The sequence below is a fragment of the Hirundo rustica genome, chromosome 26, assembly GCF_015227805.2.
Source record: "Hirundo rustica isolate bHirRus1 chromosome 26, bHirRus1.pri.v3, whole genome shotgun sequence".
Classification (NCBI taxonomy): Eukaryota; Metazoa; Chordata; class Aves; order Passeriformes; family Hirundinidae; genus Hirundo; species Hirundo rustica.
This window is the reverse complement of record NC_053475.1, coordinates 3,084,260-3,104,426: the sequence shown is the minus strand read 5'-3', so window position 1 is coordinate 3,104,426 and position 20,167 is coordinate 3,084,260. Positions and strand designations below refer to the sequence as shown.

At 55.5% G+C, this 20,167-nt stretch overlaps 2 protein-coding genes across 8 annotated transcripts in view; both read left to right on the top strand.

Moving 5' to 3' along the window:
* RFX2 (regulatory factor X2) overlaps positions 1–15,582 on the top strand; it is a 66,820-nt gene extending 51,238 nt beyond the window's left edge. For all 7 annotated transcript variants that reach the window (XM_040086636.2, XM_040086637.2, XM_040086639.2 and 4 more), the window contains 11 exons: positions 1,883–2,002; positions 2,932–3,047; positions 3,889–4,007; positions 4,305–4,417; positions 6,524–6,675; positions 7,453–7,550; positions 8,534–8,683; positions 10,045–10,253; positions 10,538–10,691; positions 12,352–12,394; positions 12,616–15,582. In XM_040086636.2, coding sequence (XP_039942570.1) covers positions 1,883–2,002; positions 2,932–3,047; positions 3,889–4,007; positions 4,305–4,417; positions 6,524–6,675; positions 7,453–7,550; positions 8,534–8,683; positions 10,045–10,253; positions 10,538–10,691; positions 12,352–12,394; positions 12,616–12,722 — 1,381 coding nt within the window. In that variant the 3' untranslated portion in view covers positions 12,723–15,582. The remainder of the gene's footprint in view (positions 1–1,882; positions 2,003–2,931; positions 3,048–3,888; positions 4,008–4,304; positions 4,418–6,523; positions 6,676–7,452; positions 7,551–8,533; positions 8,684–10,044; positions 10,254–10,537; positions 10,692–12,351; positions 12,395–12,615) is intronic.
* Positions 15,583–17,575: 1,993 nt separating this feature from the next.
* LOC120763465 (uncharacterized) lies at positions 17,576–20,135 on the top strand. Its single transcript, XM_040086781.2, has 4 exons — positions 17,576–17,748; positions 17,870–18,043; positions 18,407–18,605; positions 18,985–20,135. Exons 2-4 carry the CDS (start codon positions 17,880–17,882, stop codon positions 19,846–19,848), a joined length of 1,227 nt encoding a protein of 408 aa, XP_039942715.1. The 5' UTR covers positions 17,576–17,748; positions 17,870–17,879; the 3' UTR covers positions 19,849–20,135.
* Positions 20,136–20,167: the final 32 nt, after the last annotated feature.

The window sequence follows — 20,167 nt, the reverse complement described above, 5'->3', positions numbered from 1 at the left end:
GCGTTTGGACACCGCTCTCAGGGGTGCTCAGGGTGGGATTGTTGGGGTGTCTGTGCAGGGCCTCAGTGATCCTTGTGGATATTCAGGGATTCTGTATTGTCTGACAAAGATGAGGTAACTCCTCCTCACAATTTCCACTGCAGAGCCCAAAACTCTTGGTCAGTGAAGCCATTTCTCCCTTTGGGTCCAGTAAAGATCTCCCGTGCTCACAGCTTTGGTGCAGACAAGGTGTAAAATTATAAAAGATTTATTTCAGGAATACCCAAAGCATCAGGCTGAATCTTGCAAGAGGGTTTTTTCTTCTAAACCAGCAAAGATCCGTAAGATGTTACAAGAGAGGTGTAATATGAGAAAATAAACTCCTGTAATTACAGATGTGTCCTTCAAGGGAGCATCCAAAGCTTCTGCACAGCTGAGTGTGAACTTTCTCCCAGCTTATAATATTTAAAAAGAGGGTAATATATTGCCTGTTAAACAGTCATTGCTCTGATTGTTGAAGATTTTATTATAAAATTCAAGCTTAGATATCTGGGCTTTTAAATGAGAGCAAACCCAGATGTGACCAGGGCATTCCACAGCTGGACTGTGAAGGTAACAGTCATAGGAAGAGCAGGGGAGCATTGGATTTCTCTAGACTGGGTCAAATGCAAGAGCTCTGAAGTAATTTCTTTGGAGGAGAGAAACTGTTTAATCCCATCAAGGATTAAAGAGTAAACAAGCGAGCAAAAACACCACACTGAACATTGGAAAAGTGCAGGCTGGGAAGGGGACAGTGAACCTCAATTCGTATGGAAAGAGCTGACCCCCATTATTTCCTTTCTCATTGTAATTTTAGGTTATAAAGGCAGCTGTTATTTAATTTGCAGGCGCTTAAATCACTTAGGGCAGGGGTGAACATGGGGTGCTCACCTTTATTGCAGGGACAAAGACCCAACAATTCAACTGGGCCCTTGAAAAGAGCAAATTCCCCCCAAGAAGGACCCAATTTGATAAATACTCCTCTCTTATATTTCTCTAATTTTCCAGTGGGAAGCACCCTTGGATTTAGGTCCCTCCAGTCCCAGTTTTAGTGGCACAGCAAAGGAATTTTAAGCCTCCCTACTCTGTGCTCTGGAGATGCTGTTGGTGCTTCCCTGGCTTGGTCTCTTCTCCCTCTGAGGACTCAGTTCACCCATTTATGGTGACAAATGGGCTGAGGCCAAGTTGGACACGCTGTCACCATGTGTCACCATGTGTCCATGGCTGCAGAACTGTCCTCGCTCCCACTGGGACCAAAAAATTCCAGTTGGGTGGAAAAATTTCAGCTGACGACGTCTCTCTGCGATGTAGCGGAGTCACATCCTCCTAAAGGAGCACCACAGCAGCAAAGCCCCCCGTGCTTGGAGAAAGCTTTCAGCTTTTACAAAACCTACAAAAAATGAGCAGCTCCAAGGACAAAACCACACCAAAGCCTGGTGCTGCTGCTGCAGAAGTGCTGGCAGCAGAAATTTTTCTTTTCATAGTGAGCCACTCAGTCAGGCTGGTTTTGTCCAAGTCTAGATAAAGACGGCCGCTTGTTTTTATGGGAAAAAAACCCCAAATCCATAAAACCAAACAGCAAAATGCCTCCTGTGGTCTTTCAGTCACTCTGCTTAATAACACTTTTTTATTGTAGCCCTTCCCTCCTCTCCTCCCCAGTCACCATGGGTGGCTTGGAACAATCCTGGCCAGGTTTAAGCGTGGGCGCCACTGCACTCGGCCACGCGTGGGGTTAAATTTTCCAGGGGGTGATGGCATTTCTTTAGTTCATCCCTTCAACCACTCAAACAGCGCTTGGCAGCCGTGTGCTGCAGGAAATGCAGGGCCACAATGCCCCTTCCACTGACCAAGTTGATATTTCCAGGGGAAATTCCAAATATCACTACTACGGGATCCGCCTGAAGCCGGAGTCGCCGCTGAACCGCCTGCAGGAGGACACGCAGTACATGGCCATGAGGCAGCAGCCCATCCACCAGAAGCAGAGGTGGGTGCTCCCAGGCCCTTCCCAAAATACTCAGGGATTCCCTGGGATTTGGCTCCGCTTGGGAAGTTCAAGCCAAATGTTGCTGAAAAGCCAGAGCCGAGCTGTGGAAGGGTCCAGAACCCATCCCAGGTCATGCCCCATCCCTGGAAATATTCAAGGCCAAGCTGGATGAGACTTGGAGCAATCAGTTTTGGTGGCAGATGTCCCTGCTCACTGCAGGGGGTTGGACCAGACGGTCATTAAAGGACTCTTCCAACCCAAACTCTTCTGGAATTCCATGGAGTGGGATTTATCTGCCTATTCTCCTCGCCAGTGGCACGTTCCACCCTGTGTGCCACCTTTCACAGCCTTTAGGATCTCAGCTGTGGAGATGTTGGTGCCCAATCAGTGTGAAGGACCTGGGGGCTTGTGCTGCATTTGGGTGGATTTTGGGGTTTGGGTGTTCTTCTGTGCAAAAGTGCAGGTTAAATAATGCCATGCTTAGTCTTGTGCCTGAGTGATTTTAAAGGTAAAACCCAGTGTGGAAAGGGACTTGGAATTGTTTCCTGCAAGCATGGACACTTCTGGTTTTTGCTGAAGTGCAGAAGGAGCAGAATTTATTTCTTCAGCTCCCAAAGAGAAAGTAAATGCGGAAGTCAGTGCTTGAGACTGTCTGCTCTGGAACCCACTGCAGCTCTGCTTCTCTTTTTTGACTTTTTGGTGTCACCAAACTTCTTAGCCCCTTTAGTTCTGTCTTGGGGAAGCTTTTCAAAAGGAGCTTCCCATTTCCCCTCCATTTGAGTCCACACTATAAATGATCAGCCCCCAACACATTTGCCTTGACTGCTCCGAGCCCTCCAGGAGCTCACAGATGTGCGTTGTAAATAACGTGTAGGTGTTTTCTCCTGTCTGTGTGGATCCTAATCCACCCAAATTCTGATGGGATTTAGGTACAGAGCAGCCCAGAAGATGGATGGGATGGCAGAGAGTGCATCCAACAGCAACGCCCACACCACGCCCGAGCAGTCAGTGGCTGCTCAGAGCCAGCACCACCAGCAGTTCATAGGTGAGGAGACTCCTTTGGGGATGAATTACTCCACATCATGGATTTGGGCTTTAAGGGGAAGCTTTTATCCATGTGCATTTGTCCCGTGCATTTGTTTGCTTTCCTAATAAATCGACAGCATTTTATTTATTCATTTTTTTCCAGATATATGTATTTTATATACAGCGTGTGTTCTGTAGGTTTTTGTAGTGTCACACTTGCTCAGTTTATCTGCTGACTCCTGTCTCCCCAGGAAGGTTTTTTTCCTTGAGGGTCTGTTGGGTCCCTCACAGTGTGTTTTTAATCCATCTGGGTTTATCTAAATTCCATGGAAGGTCCTGGCCAGAGGGGGAAAGCAATTCCCTTCCTTGCAAAGGCTGCAGTGGGGATCTGGGTGGAGATGATCCATATTGACCTTCTCCTTGTGGAACAGAAGTCTGGATTTGCTGGGCCTGGATCTGGGTGTCTCCATCACAAATCCCAGCTCCTGACACCTCTGCTGCCCAATTCTCTTCCCCATTTACTCCTTAAATGCCAGAGAGAGATTTTCCAGGCTTCAGGGAAATTCTAATGGCTGGTAGATGAGGGTGATGTTTTCTTGTTTCTTCTTAGGAAAGGATTTTAGGGCAATCCTTTTCTTTTAAGGGAAACATTTTCCTTTTCCCACTGAATCCAGTGGGCTGTGGCTGTTTACTTTTTCTCAGTGTAAGAGCACAAATCAGGGAAAGGATTAAATTATCTCATTTTTCCTGTCTCATCCCAGCCGGAACACGAAAGAGCCTCCAGTGACAGCAGCACCTTGTGCTCACCTGTACTCTGAGCTTTCCTAACCCTCCCCATCTCTCCCAATTTCTTTTCCCAGATGTAACCCACGTCTTTCCCGAGTTCCCAGCCCCTGATCTTGGTAACATCCTCTTACAAGAAGGTTTCACCTTGAACGACGTGAAAACCCTGCAGGTTCTCTACAGGAGGCACTGCGAGGTGATTGTTTGCAATATTCTTTGGTGACTATCGATAACTGATTTATTAACTAACGTGGGACATCCCTCATATCCTCCTCTTTGCTGGAATACACTCAGGAATGCTTCACTTGCCGCGAATTACACCTCAAACACTGATTTTTTTTTTTTAATTTTTTTTTCCTTTCACCCTGTGACCTGTTTTATCTTTATCTGGTTACTAAAGCAGTGCCAGTTCCCTTGTTTGCCGTGTCAATTATTTCCCGCGAGCGGCAGCGCTCGAGCCGAGCGCTGACCCCGCCGTGTTCCTTGCTGTCAGGCCACTTTGGATGTCGTGATGAACCTGCAGTTCCACTACATCGAGAAGCTGTGGCAATCCTTCTGGAGTCCCAAGGCACCCTCTAGTGATGGCCCCACCGCTCTGCCTTCCAGGTACCCCCCAGCCTTCCCTGCTCCGTTTCTCGCTGGTAGATCTCGTTTTAAGAGATGTGGTGGGGTTTTTTATTAGGCTTTTTTTTTTTTTTGGAGTGATTTGGAGAATTTGGGAGTGCTTCCTGCCCCGCAGAGCCGTGACAGAGAGCGTTGGAAGTGTTTCATGTCGTAACGCAAAGTGCAGAGCCCTGGGAAAGTCTGAGTAGGGGACTGTGGGGTCACTGAGGTTGGAAAAGGCCTCCAAAGATCATCGAGTCCATCCGCCAACGCGGCACTCAGCCACGTCCCCAAGCATCCGCGCGTGTTTTGGACGCTTGCAGGGGTGGTGGCTCCACCACAGCCTGTTCCACTGCCTGACCACGCTCTCAGTGAAGAAATTTTCCGTCATATCCAATCTAAACCACCCCTGGGGCAGTTTGAGGCTGTTTCCTCTCCTCCCGGAGCTGGAGATCCGTGTCCCTTGCACCTCCTGCGGCACAGAAGGGGATGCTGCTTTCCTCTGCTCGGGAGCACAGGGTGATGGTTCCCTGCCATCAATCACTGCCATCCTCTGCCTCAGATTTTAGGGATTCTCTGAGGTTTTAGGGTTTTTGGGATATCCAGACTGAGGGCTGCCCAGACCTCTCAGGGCCTCGTGTTTTGAGGCAGATCGTTGCAAACGAAGCTGATTTAAACTTTTCGCTCCTGCCCGGCTCGTTGCTGTGCCTCTTCCTCATCCTTTATGCATTGGGAGCTGCTGCCAGGGGAATGGAAATAAGTGAGAGCAGAGAAAATTGAAAAAGTGAAGGTTTCTTCTAAAAATTTCTGTCACAGTTCTGTCCACTCTTAACTGATGCTAGAAAGACAAATAAGAAAAATGGTAAAACGTTGAGTAATAAGCAAAAATGCCTCCAAAATCTGTGGAATCTGGCCCTGCAGATGTTGCCCGTGGGATATTTTCCTGCAAGAACTCACTGCAGCTGTGTTTGCTTGGTTTAAAATCTCACTTTTCCTGAGGGAACAGCTCCCAGGCAGATTGCAACACCCCAGGAGCTGTTTCTACACAGGGGAAACTGGAGGCAGCTTTTGTGCAGGGCTCTCCCACCTCTGCCAGTAACCCAGAGAAGTGAAGAACACGCTCCCTCCCCTTCTTAGGATAGAAATAGAACTATAAACCCCAGATATCAGGGAAGTGGAGCCCTGAAAGCGCGAGAGGATGCAGAACGTGGATGCACCTCCCAGCAAGTTTCAATACCTGTTTCTCCATGTGGGATTTTCCAGGAGCTGTGCCCGTGGAGTTCACCACTAAAATCCTGCAGGCTGAGGCTCGAAGTTCCCCTTTAGAGCACGTCCAAGGCTTGGCTTTAATGATTTTGATGCAATGCATGGGGAAAGACCCCAGTTCCCAATTCCTGACACAATGTGTGGGGCGAGCAGCTCTGCTGTGATGCTCTCAGCGCATTCAGGTTTCAGCTCGTTCTGCTTCCTCTTTGCTAACAAAGATCTTGTGCCTTTGCACATCTCCCAAGTGAAAATCATGGAAGCTGGATTGACCTCCGTCAGTTACAGCCGAAATGTTCTGTTCTCATCCAAACATTGTCTCCGTCCTTCCTAAACATTCAGCATTTGGAGCTGCCAAACACCTTGAAAGCATCTCAATATCAGCTCATCTGCCCCTGCATTGGCTGCACAGTTTTAGTTCCCAGCTCTGTGGCTCAGGAGGTTGAGAGCAGAGGAGAGAGGAGAGGGGTGGGCAGGTTTTGGGAACAGCTGGGGCTGTGAGGAGGAACCAGCCGAGCCTTTGCTGGCTGAAATGACCGTGCTGGAGCTCAGCTCCCACATCAGCAGGGGATGTGAGAGGCAGCGAAGTGAAAAAGGGAACAGGGGAAGGCAGGAAAGCACCAGGAGTGTGGATTTGAGGGACAGCTGCTCCAAACTGGCCCCGAGGACGGGGAGGTGCTGGCAGAGACCAGACCTGTACGAGCAGTCGAACATTCCCTTTCGCAAGGCGCACAAACATCTTTTTTTCCGCTGAAAACTGGAGTTAGAAATGCAGAGGAGGGGGGAAGCACTGAATGCAAACCTGCTGCTAACTCTGCCTCCTTCCTCCTCCTCCTCCTCCTGCAGTGAAGAGGAACCCGAGGGGGCCCTCCCAAAGGACAAACTGATCACGCTGTGCAAGTACGAGCCCATCCTCAAGTGGATGAGGAGCTGTGACCACATCCTGTACCAGGCCCTGGTGGAGATCCTCATCCCTGACGTGCTCAGGCCAGTGCCCAGTGAGTACCCACAGCCCCTCCTGGCACCTCGGCCTGATCTCACCCCGGCCACCGCTCGCCACAAAGATTCCCACTGTAAAAACCCACTCGGAGGGGTTTGTCCTAAATATGACGGCAACAGCAGAGTTCCTGCTGCAGCATTGCTCTGGGGGGATATTCTGGGATTTCCCCTCCCTTTTCTCATCTGATTTTGGCCAGGAGTCAGGTGAAAAACACAGTTTGGATATGGGAGCTCTTTGGGATGTTGTTCCTTGGAGCTCTTTGTTTGCACATCCTGCCCCTGACTGCACTCCTGGAAATTAGGGGTCAATTTTTGGGAGATTAATGATGGGGCATTGAGGGGTTTCTCTCTGATTTGGATTCCCAAATGTCCCTCTGAGGGCTGTCACAAGCTGGGGCACGAGGGTGTCTTTGAAGAGAGAATTTCAATGCTTGGAAAATCCTCAGAAGGGCCATGAATAAGAAAAGGACAAAAGAAAATAAGAATAATAATTTTTAAAAAATGGAACTGTTTAGGTTGGAAAAGACCTACAAGTCCAATTGTCATAAAAGTAAGAATAAGAAAAAATGAAAAAGAGAAAGAATAATAGGGAGAGTTTGAGTAATAAAATCGAAGAATAATTTAAAATAATAATATAATCGAAGCTGATTTCCTCGGGGCTGAGTTGACCCCCCAGCTAACCAGCCCTCAGGCTGTGCCTCCCCAGCAGCCCTGAGCTACAAAGTGGTGCCCAAAAATGCAGAGCAGCCCTTCTGACTTCGCAGCCTCCTTTGCAGGCACGCTGACCCAGGCCATCCGGAACTTTGCCAAGAGTTTGGAGGGGTGGCTGATGAACGCCATGAGTGAATTCCCCCCGCAGGTCGTGCAGACCAAGGTGAGCAGAGATGGGCCCAGCGGGTGTCTGCGTCTGTTCTCCGCAGGGATTGGGAATTCCTGCTGGGGTTTGGCCACCTGGCACGGTGCAGTGATTGATTCTGAACCAAAAGCAGCCAGGAGAGGGAGGACAGGCGGGACAATTCCTTTGTACCAGAAGCTGATGGTGCCCTGTCCATGGAGCTGTTCCCTGTGTCCTGAAATGGCAGATAAAGATTTGTGGGGGAAAATCACAGAGCCACAGAATATCCTGAGCTGGGAGGGACCCACAGGGATCATCAGTCCAACGCTGTCCCTGCACAGACACCCCAACAATCCCACCCTGAGCACCCCTGAGAGCGGTGTCCAAACGCTCCTGGAGCTCTGGCAGCCTCGGGGCTGGGACCATTCCCTGTTATCTCTGCTCTGGAATGAGGCTCTGTCCTCCTGGAGAGCACAGGAGTGACTGGCATTGCCCCAAGGCTCCTGCTGTCCTAAAGCCAGGGATTCTTGCTGCCTCTTCCCACCTCGCTGGTCTCTGCTGGAGGCAGAGTGTGAAAACCTGGTAGCTTAAAGAGAATAAATAAAGGAATCATGGAATTATTTAGGTTTGGGTCCTTCCAGTGCTTTATGACGAGTGCATGTTCTACGTGGTGCAGCACTGTGTGGCCCAGGCAGCCAGGGAGACGTGATGGGAGAGATCAGAATCCTTTATTCCCTACAAACCAACCCAAAAACTGAGCAGCGCCCAAAGAGACACCGTCGGTTCCCAAACCACGCTGTGCCCAAGGATTGAGTTGTTCCAAGTGCCTGGCACGGGGATTAGGTTGGAAATGACCTTTAAGACGATTTGAGTCCAACCACTACCCCAGCCCTGCCCAGGCCACCCCTAAACCGCGTCCCCAGGGGGATTTTGGAGCGCTTGCAGCGCTGGTGACTGCAGCAGCGCCTGCAGGGCCGTGCGGGGAGCAGAGCGTGCCCTGCAGCCCCCGTGCTGTGTTGCAGGTGGGGGTGGTGAGTGCCTTTGCCCAGACCCTGCGCAGGTACACGTCCCTCAACCACCTGGCGCAGGCGGCGCGCGCCGTGCTGCAGAACACGTCCCAGATCAACCAGATGCTCAGCGACCTCAACCGCGTGGACTTCGCCAACGTGCAGGTAACCAGGGGCTCCTGTCCCCCTCGGCTGCTCCGCACCTGGGGCTCCACAGCCGGGGTCTCTGCTGGGAATTGGGTTCAGCTCCCGGCGCTGGCAGCCGGAGGAACGAACGAGCGATGGGTTTGGCGTCACTTTGCCGGGGAAATTTTCCGCCTCGCTGCGAGCGGTGGGAGAGGAGCTTCTGTAAGACTCACAGGCTGGAAAATACCTCCAAGGCCATCCAGCCCAACCTTCAGCTGAGCCCAGCTGAACCGTGTCCCCACGTGCACTCATTTTTGGATCACGCCAGGGGTGGTGACCACACCACTTCTCTGGGCACCCCAGTCCAATGCTTTCCCACTTCCCCAGTGAAGAAAAGCACAACGATTGTGTATTCCAAGGATGCTGTGGTGCAGACACATCAGAGGGGCCATCGTTCAGAGCTGCTTTGCAGCCCTTGCCTGCTGGAAATGAATTCCTGGGTTGGGATGCAACACTGTGCAGGCCTGGCATGAGCAGCTGTGAGCCCTTCTTCCAAACAGGAGCAGGGTACGAGTAACTGTGAGCCCTTCTTCCAAACAGGAGCAGGGTACGAGTAACTGTGAGCCCTTCTTCCAAACAGGAGCAGGGTATGAGTAACTGTGAGCCCTTATTCCAAACAGGAGCAGGCCATGAGTAACTGTGAGCCCTTCTTCCAAACAGGAGCAGGCCATGAGTAACTGTGAGCCCTTCTTCCAAACAGGAGCAGGGTATGAGTAACTGTGAGCCCTTATTCCAAACAGGAGCAGGCCATGAGTAACTGTGAGCCCTTCCTCCAAACAGGAGCAGGGTATGAGTAACTGTGAGCCCTTCTTCCAAACAGGAGCAGGGTATGAGTAACTGTGAGCCTTTCCTTCAAACAGGAGCAGGGTATGAGTAACTGTGAGCCTTTCCTTCAAACAGGAGCAGGGTATGAGTAACTGTGAGTGTTTCCTCCAAACAGGAGCAGGGTATGAGTAACTGTGAGCCTTTCCTCCAAACAGGAGCAGGGTACGAGTAACTGTGAGTGTTTCCTCCAAACAGGAGCAGGGTACGAGTAACTGTGAGCCTTTCCTCCAAACAGGAGCAGGGTATGAGTAACTGTGAGTGTTTCCTCCAAACAGGAGCAGGGTACGAGTAACTGTGAGCCTTTCCTCCAAACAGGAGCAGGGTATGAGTAACTGTGAGTGTTTCCTCCAAACAGGAGCAGGGTACGAGTAACTGTGAGCCTTTCCTCCAAACAGGAGCAGGGTATGAGTAACTGTGAGTGTTTCCTCCAAACAGGAGCAGGGTATGAGTAACTGTGAGCCTTTCCTCCAAACAGGAGCAGGGTATGAGTAACTGTGAGCCTTTCCTCCAAACAGGAGCAGGCCTCGTGGGTGTGCCAGTGCGAGGAGGGCATGGTACAGAAGCTGGAGCAGGATTTCAAGCTGACCCTGCAGCAGCAGAGCTCTCTGGACCAGTGGGCCAGCTGGCTGGACAATGTTGTCACTCAGGTGCTGAAGCATCACGAGGGCAGCCCCAGCTTCCCCAAGGCAGCCAGGCAGTTCCTGCTGAAGTGGTCCTTCTACAGGTACGTTTTCTTTCTCATTTTGGGGTTTTTTTCTGCGTCAGGCTTGGGGCGTGTAAGGAGCTCCTTGAAAAGCCAAGGCCAGGCTCTTTACTCCCATGAAACTCTGGATAACCGTGTGTCCTTTCAGGATGGGGATAGGATGCTCCCTAAACTAATTACTGACGGTGCTTTGACACTTTCGGGTCAGTGTTGGGTCCCGCCGTACCTCCAGGGTCCAGAATTCGCACCAGCCACAGCGCAGGTGTAAAACTCACCCCAAATCTGTGACTCCTGTGCGTTCCCAGCTCCATGGTGATCCGCGACCTCACCCTGCGCAGCGCCGCCAGCTTCGGCTCCTTCCACCTGATCCGCCTGCTCTACGACGAGTACATGTTCTACCTGGTGGAGCATCGCGTGGCCCAGGCAACAGGGGAGACCCCCATCGCTGTCATGGGAGAGGTGAGAACCCTTTATCCCCCACAAACCCGCCCGAAGGAAGCAGCTCCTCTCAAGAGACGCCACTGGTTCACAAACCACGCCGTGCCCTCGGCTTGTTCTGCAGCAAAAATTATTCGCTGGGTTGTTTGGAGGAAATACAAGGATAGAGCTGCTGGAGCAGCTTCCCTGAGCTGGTGGGGTTTGGGTTTGGGTTTGGGTTTGGGTTTGGGGTGGTTGAGCATCATTAAGGCTTTGGAGGCCTGGAGGAGGGAGGGAAATGGTGTCCCCACTTCTCTGAGTCCCTGACTTTGGGACTCCTGACAGGGCCAAGTCCGTCAAAACCAAGCAAAAATGGTCCAAAAATTGCTTTCAGCAATGAACTTCTCCAGGCCTCTACAAGCTCCAGCGTTACGTGCACAGTCAGCCACTCTCTCGGTTTCTGAGGTGAAGAAGAGGATGATGGGGTTGTTTGGGCTGTGTGTGAGGGTTTGGGGGTTTTTTTGTTCGCAGTAAGTCTGGTGCCTGGTTTGCAGGCAGGTCCTGTCCTGCCTAGCTGAAGCCACATCCAGTTTTCCCCTCTGAAATACAGAGTTCAAAGCCCCAGATGAACCTGTGACAGCAATGTTGAAACTACCTGAGTTCAAAACTGAGCCTCACTGTTCAAAATTGATCTCATTTGCTCCTTGAAGCTTCCACAGAGCTCACGAAGGGAGCCAGGCAAACCAAAGCCCGTCGGTTCTGCCTTCCCTCCTCCTCCCACACTGCTCCAACTGCAAAACCTCTATTGATGTTAAAGGAACACGAAAGGCAGAGGCTGGCTCCCAGCAAAACCCAGCTGTGGGAGGCTCTCAGCCCCCAGGCTTTTCCTTCACCAAACCCTTGCAATATTCCTGTTCTCCAGGAGGAGGCTGGTTCTTCCCAGCGAGGAAGGATGGATGGTGTCCTTCCATTCCCCCTGAGCTTTGCAATTCCCGCTCTCCCCGCTCCTGCTGCTGCCCAGCTGTCCGTGACTTTTCCAGCGTTGCTGTTACAGCAATTTGGTGTCTCAGACCTCGCCGTGGAGGGGGACACCACACCTCCAGAACCAAGGAGCTCTCTGGTCCCACCTGGCACCACGCTGGCCAAACTCTCTCTGGCATCACTGCAAAGGCTCTGCAGAGAGGTGGAGCCCAGGAGAGGGGAAATGCCTGAGAGGCGGAAAAGCCTGGAGAAAAGGCACCACCTTTGCCTGTGGCACCACTTGGTCGTCACTTGGGGGATGGAAAAAATTCTCCCCTCATTCCAGAGCTAAATCCTGCCCTGGATCGTGGTGTGTGGTGTTTGCCCAGAGGTTTAAATGACAACAAAAGGCTTTTCACCAAAAAAACCCGTGGTTGGTTTTGATTTCTGCTCTCTACCACCAGCACTGGTGCTCAGGGTCTCTCCTGGTGGTTGGAGTTGTTTGGTGATGCCATGGGGCAGCTCTGGCACATTTGGAATTGTTCAGTGATGCCATGGGGCAGCTCTGGCACAGCTGGAATTGTTCAGTGATGCCATGGGGCAGCTCTGGCACCACTGGAATTGTTCAGTGGTGCCATGGGGCAGCTCTGGCACTATTGGAACTGTTCACTGATGCCATGGGGCAGCTCTGCCCTGGGGCTCCCCGCAGCCTCACTGACCCCGTGACCCCTTTATCTTTCAGTTTGGTGACCTCACGTCCCTGTCGCCGACGCTGCTGGACAAAGGTACCTCCCCTTGGGGGCCGGGGTGGGGTGGCGGGAGGGGCGCACCCCGCTCTGCCCCTCGAAGGGGGCCTCCCGCTCTGCCCCTCGAGGGGCGCACCCCGCTCTGCCCCTCGAGGGGCGCACCCCGCTCTGCCCCTCGAGGGGCGCACCCCGCTCTGCCCCTCGCAGCCCGAGCCGCTCCCGGTGTCCCGGTGCCCTGGCCTGACCCGTGTCCTTTGCAGATGACATCGGCGAGCTGGGCACCGAGGAGGAGCCGGAGCGGGCGCTGGGGGAGCCGCTGGTGAAGCGGGAGCGCAGCGAGCCCGGCCACTCCCTGCAGGACATCTGAGCCCTCCTCTGCGCTTCACGGAGCCGTGCGGAGCCCGGCCGGGCGTGCCGAGCCTGCGCCTCCCCGGATCTGCGTTATTATAGTGCCTCTTAGTTTCTCTTTATGTTTACTCGTGTTTGAGGATGGGCTGAGCCGGGGCAGGCGCTGGTTTGGCCGGCAGCGTCCCTCCAGAGCGGAGGGAGAAGCTGCAGGGTCTGCTCCCGAGGGATGGAAGCCTCAGTGGTCAGCAGCGGGCGGGATGTGCCTGGCAGGGAGGGTCCTGTCCTCGCTCTGCAGCCGGAGCGAGCTGCACAAACGAGGATTTCTCTGTCAGGGAAGGTGCTTTGGGCTCCTTCCCCGCGTCTCAGACTTCACTGTGATACGAACTTGAACCAATCAGTGCCCAAGAAGAAGGGGAAACACCCGGCCCTGCTCCTCCAGCCTCTGCAGACCAGCCGTGCTGGCTGTGCCTCGTGTCCCCGCCCGGGGAGGGGCTCAGGCTGCGCATCCCAGCGGACACGGCCGTGCTCTGGGACTACGGGATGAGCGTTCCCACCTGCTTCCACACCTCCCCAGCCTGGCACTGCACCCCAACGCTCCTGGGACCCCGACTCACCATACCAAAGGACTCCGAGGCAGCGGCAGCTGGAGGCAGAGCGTGTTCTTTGTTCCCTGCACCACCATGCCAGGGGGCAACACCATGGCAACCCCATGGCAATCCATGGCAATCCATGGCAACTCCATGGCAACCCCATGGCAACCCCATGGCAACCCCATGGTAACCCCATGGCAACCCCATGGCAATCCATGGCAACCCCATGGTAACCCCATGGCAACCCCATGGCAACCCCATGGCAACCCCATGGCAATCCATGGCAATCCATGGTAACCCCATGGCAACCCCATGGCAATCCATGGTAACCCCATGGTAACCCCATGGCAACCCCATGGCAACCCCATGGTAACCCCATGGTAACCCCATGGTAATCCATGGCAATCCATGGCAATCCATGGCAACCCCATGGCAACCCCATGGCAACCCCATGGCAATCCATGGTAACCCCATGGTAACCCCATGGCAATCCATGGTAATCCCATGGCAACCCCATGGCAACCCCGTGGCAATCCATGGTAACCCAATGGTAACCCCATGGCAATCCCATGGTAACCCCATGGCAACCCCATGGCAATCCATGGTAATCCCATGGCAACCCCATGGCAATCCATGGTAACCCCATGGTAACCCCATGGCAACCCCATGGCAATCCATGGCAATCCCATGGCAACCCCATGGCAATCCATGGTAACCCCATGGCAATCCATGGCAATCCCCATCCTCCACGGTGCCCAGGCAGACAGGAACTGGTCCCACACCCTGGGGTTTGTGAAATTCCCACTCCGTGTCCTGCTCTGATGTTGAAGGGGGGTCGGGAGCAGGGCGAGGGTGTGTGACTGCAGTGCCTTAGGGTGAGCCTTGTTCCCATTTCCCCCTCTCCGAGTGGCCCAGCACGGCTCAGAGTGGCCCAGCACAGCTCACACTGGCCCAGCACAGCCCAGACTGGCCCAGCACAGCCCAGACTGGCCCAGCAGAGCCCATCCCGGGTAGGGAGGGGCTGGCACAGACCCGGGGTGGGCTCAGCACTGCAGTGGCGTTTCCCTCTCTGGATCCTTTTGCCCTTTCCTGCGGCGGCAGAGCCCGTGGGGCTGAGCTGGGGGAGCTCAGCAGGGTTTGCTCCCTTTCCCGTGTCTGTGGGGCCGAGATGAGGGAGCTCAGCAGGGTTTGCTCCCTTTCCCGTGTCCGTGGGGCTGAGCTGGGGGAGCTCAGCAGGGTTTGCTCCCTTTCCCGTGTCTGTGGGGCCGAGCTGGGGGAGCTCAGCAGGGTTTGCTCCCTTTCCCGTGTCCGTGGGGCTGAGCTGGGGGAGCTCAGCAGGGTTTGCTCCCTTTCCCGTGTCTGTGGGGCCGAGCTGGGGGAGCTCAGCAGGGTTTGCTCCCTTTCCCGTGTCTGTGGGGCCGAGCTGGGGGAGCTCAGCAGGGTTTGCTCCCTTTCCCGTGTCCGTGGGGCCGAGATGAGGGAGCTCAGCAGGGTTTGCTCCCTTTCCCGTGTCCGTGGGGCTGAGCTGGGGGAGCTCAGCAGGGTTTGCTCCCTTTCCCGTGTCCGTGGGGCCGAGATGAGGGAGCTCAGCAGGGTTTGCTCCCTTTCCCGTGGCCCTGGGATCGCCCTGGGGTGCCATGGGGCCACAGGGCAGAGGAAGAGGGGGGATCTGTCATCAAGCTGAACTGCAAAAACAAAGCCCTGGGGCAAATCTCTCTGTGAATAAAGGCCGTGTCATAAATAGCTTTTATTATCATGATGGTTTCTGATGATGCAGTGTTTGGCGTGAGCTTTTCCAGGGGTCTCGTGTACATTTCCCAGGCAGAGCGTATCCCATCCAAATCTCCATTTTCCTCCTTCCCAGTGGCACTAAGTTCCCAGGTGACACCTTCAAACACGTTCCTAATGGCAAGGGAAATGAGAGTGTGTGCAGTGGCACGTCTCCCCTGTGTCCCACGCTGTCGTGGCAGGGTGATGTTTGTCTGTAAATGCCTCACACGGAGGTGGCAGGAGAGAAGGGAGAGAGGCAGATTTAAATGTACATAACCATGAAAACTCCCCGGGTCAGAGTCCACACTCGGGATCCTGCTGATGAGATAAGAGGGTCTTAAAAAAACACAACAGAGCGACCAAATCTTAACTGCCCTGCTCCCACTGAGGGCCGTAGGAAGTTCAGCTCTTCCTCCAAGGGAAGGCAGCGTGCAGAGGAGATGCTCTGGAGCTCTGCAGCAGCGTGTGAGGAGGCTGGAGAAGCCCCCAAAGCCCCTTGCACAGAATTCCCAGCTCAACCTGAACAGCAATAAAGGTGTATCCAACGCTCAGGCCTGCACAAGGAGTGTCGTGGTCCCATTTCTTCTCTGAGCCCTGAGAGGTGCCAGGAGATGCTGCCGCAGCCTCGGGGGGATGCAGGAGCTGCCCAGGGCAGGGTGATCAGCGCAGTTTTGGGCAGGGATCTGGGGTCTGCAGATCCCCCTGGAGCAGCAGCTGGTGTGTGGGGATGGCCCCTGGCACAGGCAGCCTCAGAGGCTGAAGGATCAGACTGAGCACAGGCCCACAGGAGGATTTTCTAATTAAGCTTCCAGGCTAATTGAGAGCACGGGAGCAGTGAGGATGGGAGGGATGTGACAAGTGCTGGGTCGTTCCTGCTCTGACCCCTTGGAAGGTTCAGCCTCTGTGCCTTTGCTTCCCTCTGCCTCTGGATTATGCCCAGCCTGGCTGGACCAGACAGAGCCTCTTCCTTTGGGAATCTGGGCTCTGGAAGCAGGAGATTCCTGCATTATTCCCCCCAGGGGAGCTGGGCAGCACCTCCTAACGCTGAGAAAACCTGCCTCTAGGCAGAAAGCAACCACAGCTCCAAGTCCTCCTGTTAGTACCTCCACCCCCATCCTCAGCCTGCCTCTGGCTCCATCTCCTCGCCCAGATGAACAAATCCTGCAGAGATTTCAGCACAAGCATCCCAGGATTTTGTCTTCCTCCTCTTCCCAACCAGCAGAGAACACCAGGAGGTGGCAGGGGAAGGGGAGGTGGCCGGGGGTTGACGCCAAGCCCGGGGAAATCAGGGGGTTAGAACATTCCAGAAGCAGTTGGACACTGCCAGTCCCTGTGGCTCATCCCAGGAGGGCGACCTTGGAGCTGGGCACAGGGTGGCACAGCCCAGGGATTCCTTGGGAGCAGCCCAAGGGGAGGGGACACCGCAGGGCACCAGCCTGGGGACAGCCAGGACACCTCGGAGAGCTTCACTCTATGCTGGCAGCCAGGATGGGATGAGCTCCAGACTTGTCTCCTGTTTGTCCCCTCAGGAATGTGTCCCTTGGCTGGGATGGCTTTAGGTTCATGCTCTGGCACTCCTGGATTGTCCCCACAGCGCCGGGGAAGAGGCACCTGTGTGTAGGAGGCCTCTGGGGCAGGGGGACTTGTGAGGAGAAATGAGCTGAAGTTCTCAAAATGAACCAACACAAAAATACAGATTTGAAACCAGGGGCCAGAACCACCTTCTGTTGTTTGCTTGCAACTTCTCCCATCATTTGGTGTGAAACAGCATCTTCTCTTGTGCCAGAGGAGCCCTGGCCTGTCCATGTGGCCACAGGAACATGAGCCAAGCCCCTGCCTGGACTGGCAGGAGAGGCTCAGGTGGGTCCCAGCCCTTCCAGCCAGCTCCCCTTGCCCTGGCATTGTCCCCAGCCCAGTGTCACCCCCCACCTGCCCCAGGCCTCTGTGTCCTCACCTTCCCGTGCTGCCCCACACGGGGCTCAGGCCGTGGGATGTTCCCCTCCAGACCCCTCCCCATGGAGCCAGGGCCCCTCCTGCCCCGGGCTTCACCCCATCCCTGCTCCCTCGCTGGCCTGGGGGATGTTTCTGAGGGAGAAGAGTTTTTCCCTGCTGCTCTGGCAGCCCTGAGAGCCCAAAGGATTCCCTGGGCAGAAACTTCCCTCCACTCCACGCGGCTGCCACTGTCCCCGCACAAGGCAGGGACACTGAGGCACAGACTGTGCAATTCTCTGCCCCCTGGGTACCGCAGGGGACAGGTTCTGCTGGCCCTGCCCTGCCCGGTGCCCGGCCTGGGGAGGAGGAGCCTGGCTGGTCCCAGGGCTCAGCTGGGGCAGTTTAACCACAAACAGGTTTCACCTGGAGCGGGCAGTCTGGGGGCAGGTCCACAACCACCCCTGCAGTGCCCTCAGGGTGTGTTTATAAACCCACACCCCCTCACCCCAGGGGCTTTCTCTCTCTCTCTCTTTCTTTCCTTTTTTTCTTCCCCCCCACCCCTTTTCTTTTTTCCTTTTTCTTTTTTCCTTTTTTTTTCCTTTTTTTTTTCCTTTTTTTTTTTTTTTTTTTTTTTTTTGCCTTTGCATTTTGGGAGCTTTCGTTTGGAGCTGAGGGGAATTTGGGAGTTGCTGCCTCGGGGTGTCTGGGGCGCGCTGCTAGAATTTAGAACTTCCACCCTTCCAGGTGGAACAGGTAAGGACACAACCACCTCCTCCAGTGCCCCTGGGCTGGCTTTGGGGGCTGCAGGGCTCTGTCCCAGGGCTGCTGTGCTCGGGGTGTCCCAGCACCGTCCTTCTCCTGTGTCGTGTCCCAGGTGAAGGACAATGTCCTCCCGTGCCTCTGGACTGGCCTTGGGGCTCGATTCCCAGCCCAGCTGCAGCGCTGCGGCGCCTGCCCCGAGGAATTCCCTCCTGCCACAGCCTCTCCCTGCCCCGTGGAGCTGCTCCCTCGCCCTGCTCGGCCAGGAGGACGTGGAGAGCTACGGCGGGTACGTGGGGAGGGCTGAGCCCCGCTCCTCCCGTGTGTTTGTCCCTTGCCTGGCTGCGTCTGCTTCAGTCGGGCTCTCCTGGGAGGCTCCCGAGGCACAGGCTGGAGCTGTTCCCCGTACCCAGCGCATGGCTGCTGGCAGCCCTGGGTGCCCGCGGTGTCCCTGCTGTCCCACGGTGGTGATGGGTTGTGGTTTGCTCCCGTCACCCCCCCTCCAGTGTCTGGTTTATTTTGGTTTTTACCCCCCGTTTTCCCCTCCCCTGTCCCTCTGTCCCCTCTCCTGACCCTGCCGTGCCCCCTGACGCTACCCCACGGCGGTGGCCTCGGCAGCAGCTCACCCTGCGTGTCCCCGCTGCTGTGCCAGGGACTCCTGCGAGCTGGGGGTGGCTCTGCTGGACTGCAGCTGCTCGGCCCCCGACCCGCAGCTGGTGCGCAGGATCGTGGCCCAGGTGGAGTTCTACCTGTCCGACGAGAACCTGGCCAAGGACGCCTTCCTCCTCAAACACGTGCAGAAGAACAAGATGGGCTTCGTCAGCATCAAGCTGCTGACATCCTTCAAGAAGGTGTGTGGGGGGCTCTGGGCTGCGTCCCGGTGATTCCTGCCCTCCAAACCCCGCGGCAGCTCTGCTCCCAGGGAGGGAACGCTCCTCAAAAGAGCCCCAGGGCTGCGTTCACCTCTTCCCCCCCCGCTTCCCCCGGGCTGCTCTGGAGGTGAGCAGCCCTTCACGGAACAAACCCGGGGCAGCACTGGTGGTGTGGCTTCGGGGGAAGTTGTGGCTTCTCGCCAGAGCTCAGGGGCCGCTGAGGACTGCCTGCAGCTCTCAAAGCTGCTCGGGTCCAAGGGGGATGTTGGATGGGGTCACAGCCTGCCTGGAGGGTGGGTTGAGGGCGATCCCTGCCTGGGGGATGAGGGCTGATGGAGATCCCACCCTCTCGGCGCAGGTGAAATACCTGACCCGGGACTGGCGCCTCACCCTCTACGCCCTCAAGTTCTCGGCTCTGCTGGAGGTGAACAAGGAGGGCACCAAAGTGAGGCGGCGGCTCCCCATCCCCGAGCACCTGCTGAGCGTCCCCCCCAGCAAACTGCTGCTGGCCTGGGAGCTGCAGCCGCGGGAGCAGGACCTGCCCCTGCAGAAAAACTTCCTGGAGACCATCACCAGGATGTTCAGCCCCTTCGGAGCCATCGCCTCCATCCGCCTCCTGCGGCCGGGCCGCAAGCTGCCGTCGGACGTGCGCAGATATTCCTCGCGGTTCCCCGAGCTGCTGAGCCGCTGCTGTGCCCTGGTGGAGTACGAGAGCCTGGAGAGCGCCCGCAGCGCCTTCGAGTGCCTCGGGCACCGCGACTGGCACAGCGTCAGGGTGGTCCGGCTCTGCGGCAAGGGGGGCAAGAAGAAAGCCGGGGACGAGGGGGTGGTGAGCTCCTGGAAGGTGCCGGCGGCCCTGAGCTTCCCCCGCGGCCTCGAGGATTCCCTGCCCGGCGCTTCCCCGGAGCGCGATGATGCTTCAGGGTCGCTGTCCCTCCTCCTCAGCCAGGACCCGCTGGCACCCACCTGGCCCAGCGGTGACTTCGCTGCCGGGAATTCCAACGCCTTCCCCGGCTCCCTCCTCAGCAGCGAGGCCTTTCCCCCGCTGGGGATGGGCCGGGGGTGCGCGGGGGGGTCCTGGACACCGTGGGGCAGCAGCGTCTGCCCCGCTGGCAGCGATGCCCTGGCAGCGCAGGGGGGATCCCAGCCCCACAACTTGTGGGACCGGGCCCTGTGCCAGCCCCAGGGCTTCGGCAGAGGAGAACTCGTGCTCCGGCGCTGAGACTCCTTCAGATTCAGGGTTAGGGTTTAATGGTTTTTGTTCTTTTCCCTTCCTCTCTCGAGCAGAAGAGTTTTCTATGGCCCTGCGAGCTGTGGGCAGTGGCGGTGCAGCTGATCCAGGGGACAGAAGTTTAGGAGCAAGGACGATGCTCGAGGCAGATGCTGAGCAGCAGCAGGAGCTGTGCCGTGCTGTGCTCATGCCCGTGGGACTGTGCTTGCTCAGGGCCCAGAGCTGGGTTTGGGGTCCAGGTTTTGGATGAGAAATGGACAATAAAGAGAGATGAAGTTTCCAGGCACTCTCTGGTTGATGCTGTGATTTT

Bases quoted from the DNA above. Each gene is read 5' to 3' on its own strand.
- LOC120763465 (XM_040086781.2), top strand. From the start codon at position 17,880: ATGTCCTCCCGTGCCTCTGGACTGGCCTTGGGGCTCGATTCCCAGCCC. The intron at 18,044-18,406 runs GTACGTGGGGAG...CTGCTGTGCCAG, and splicing joins GACGTGGAGAGCTACGGCGG to GGACTCCTGCGAGCTGGGGG. The intron at 18,606-18,984 runs GTGTGTGGGGGG...CTCTCGGCGCAG, and splicing joins TGCTGACATCCTTCAAGAAG to GTGAAATACCTGACCCGGGA.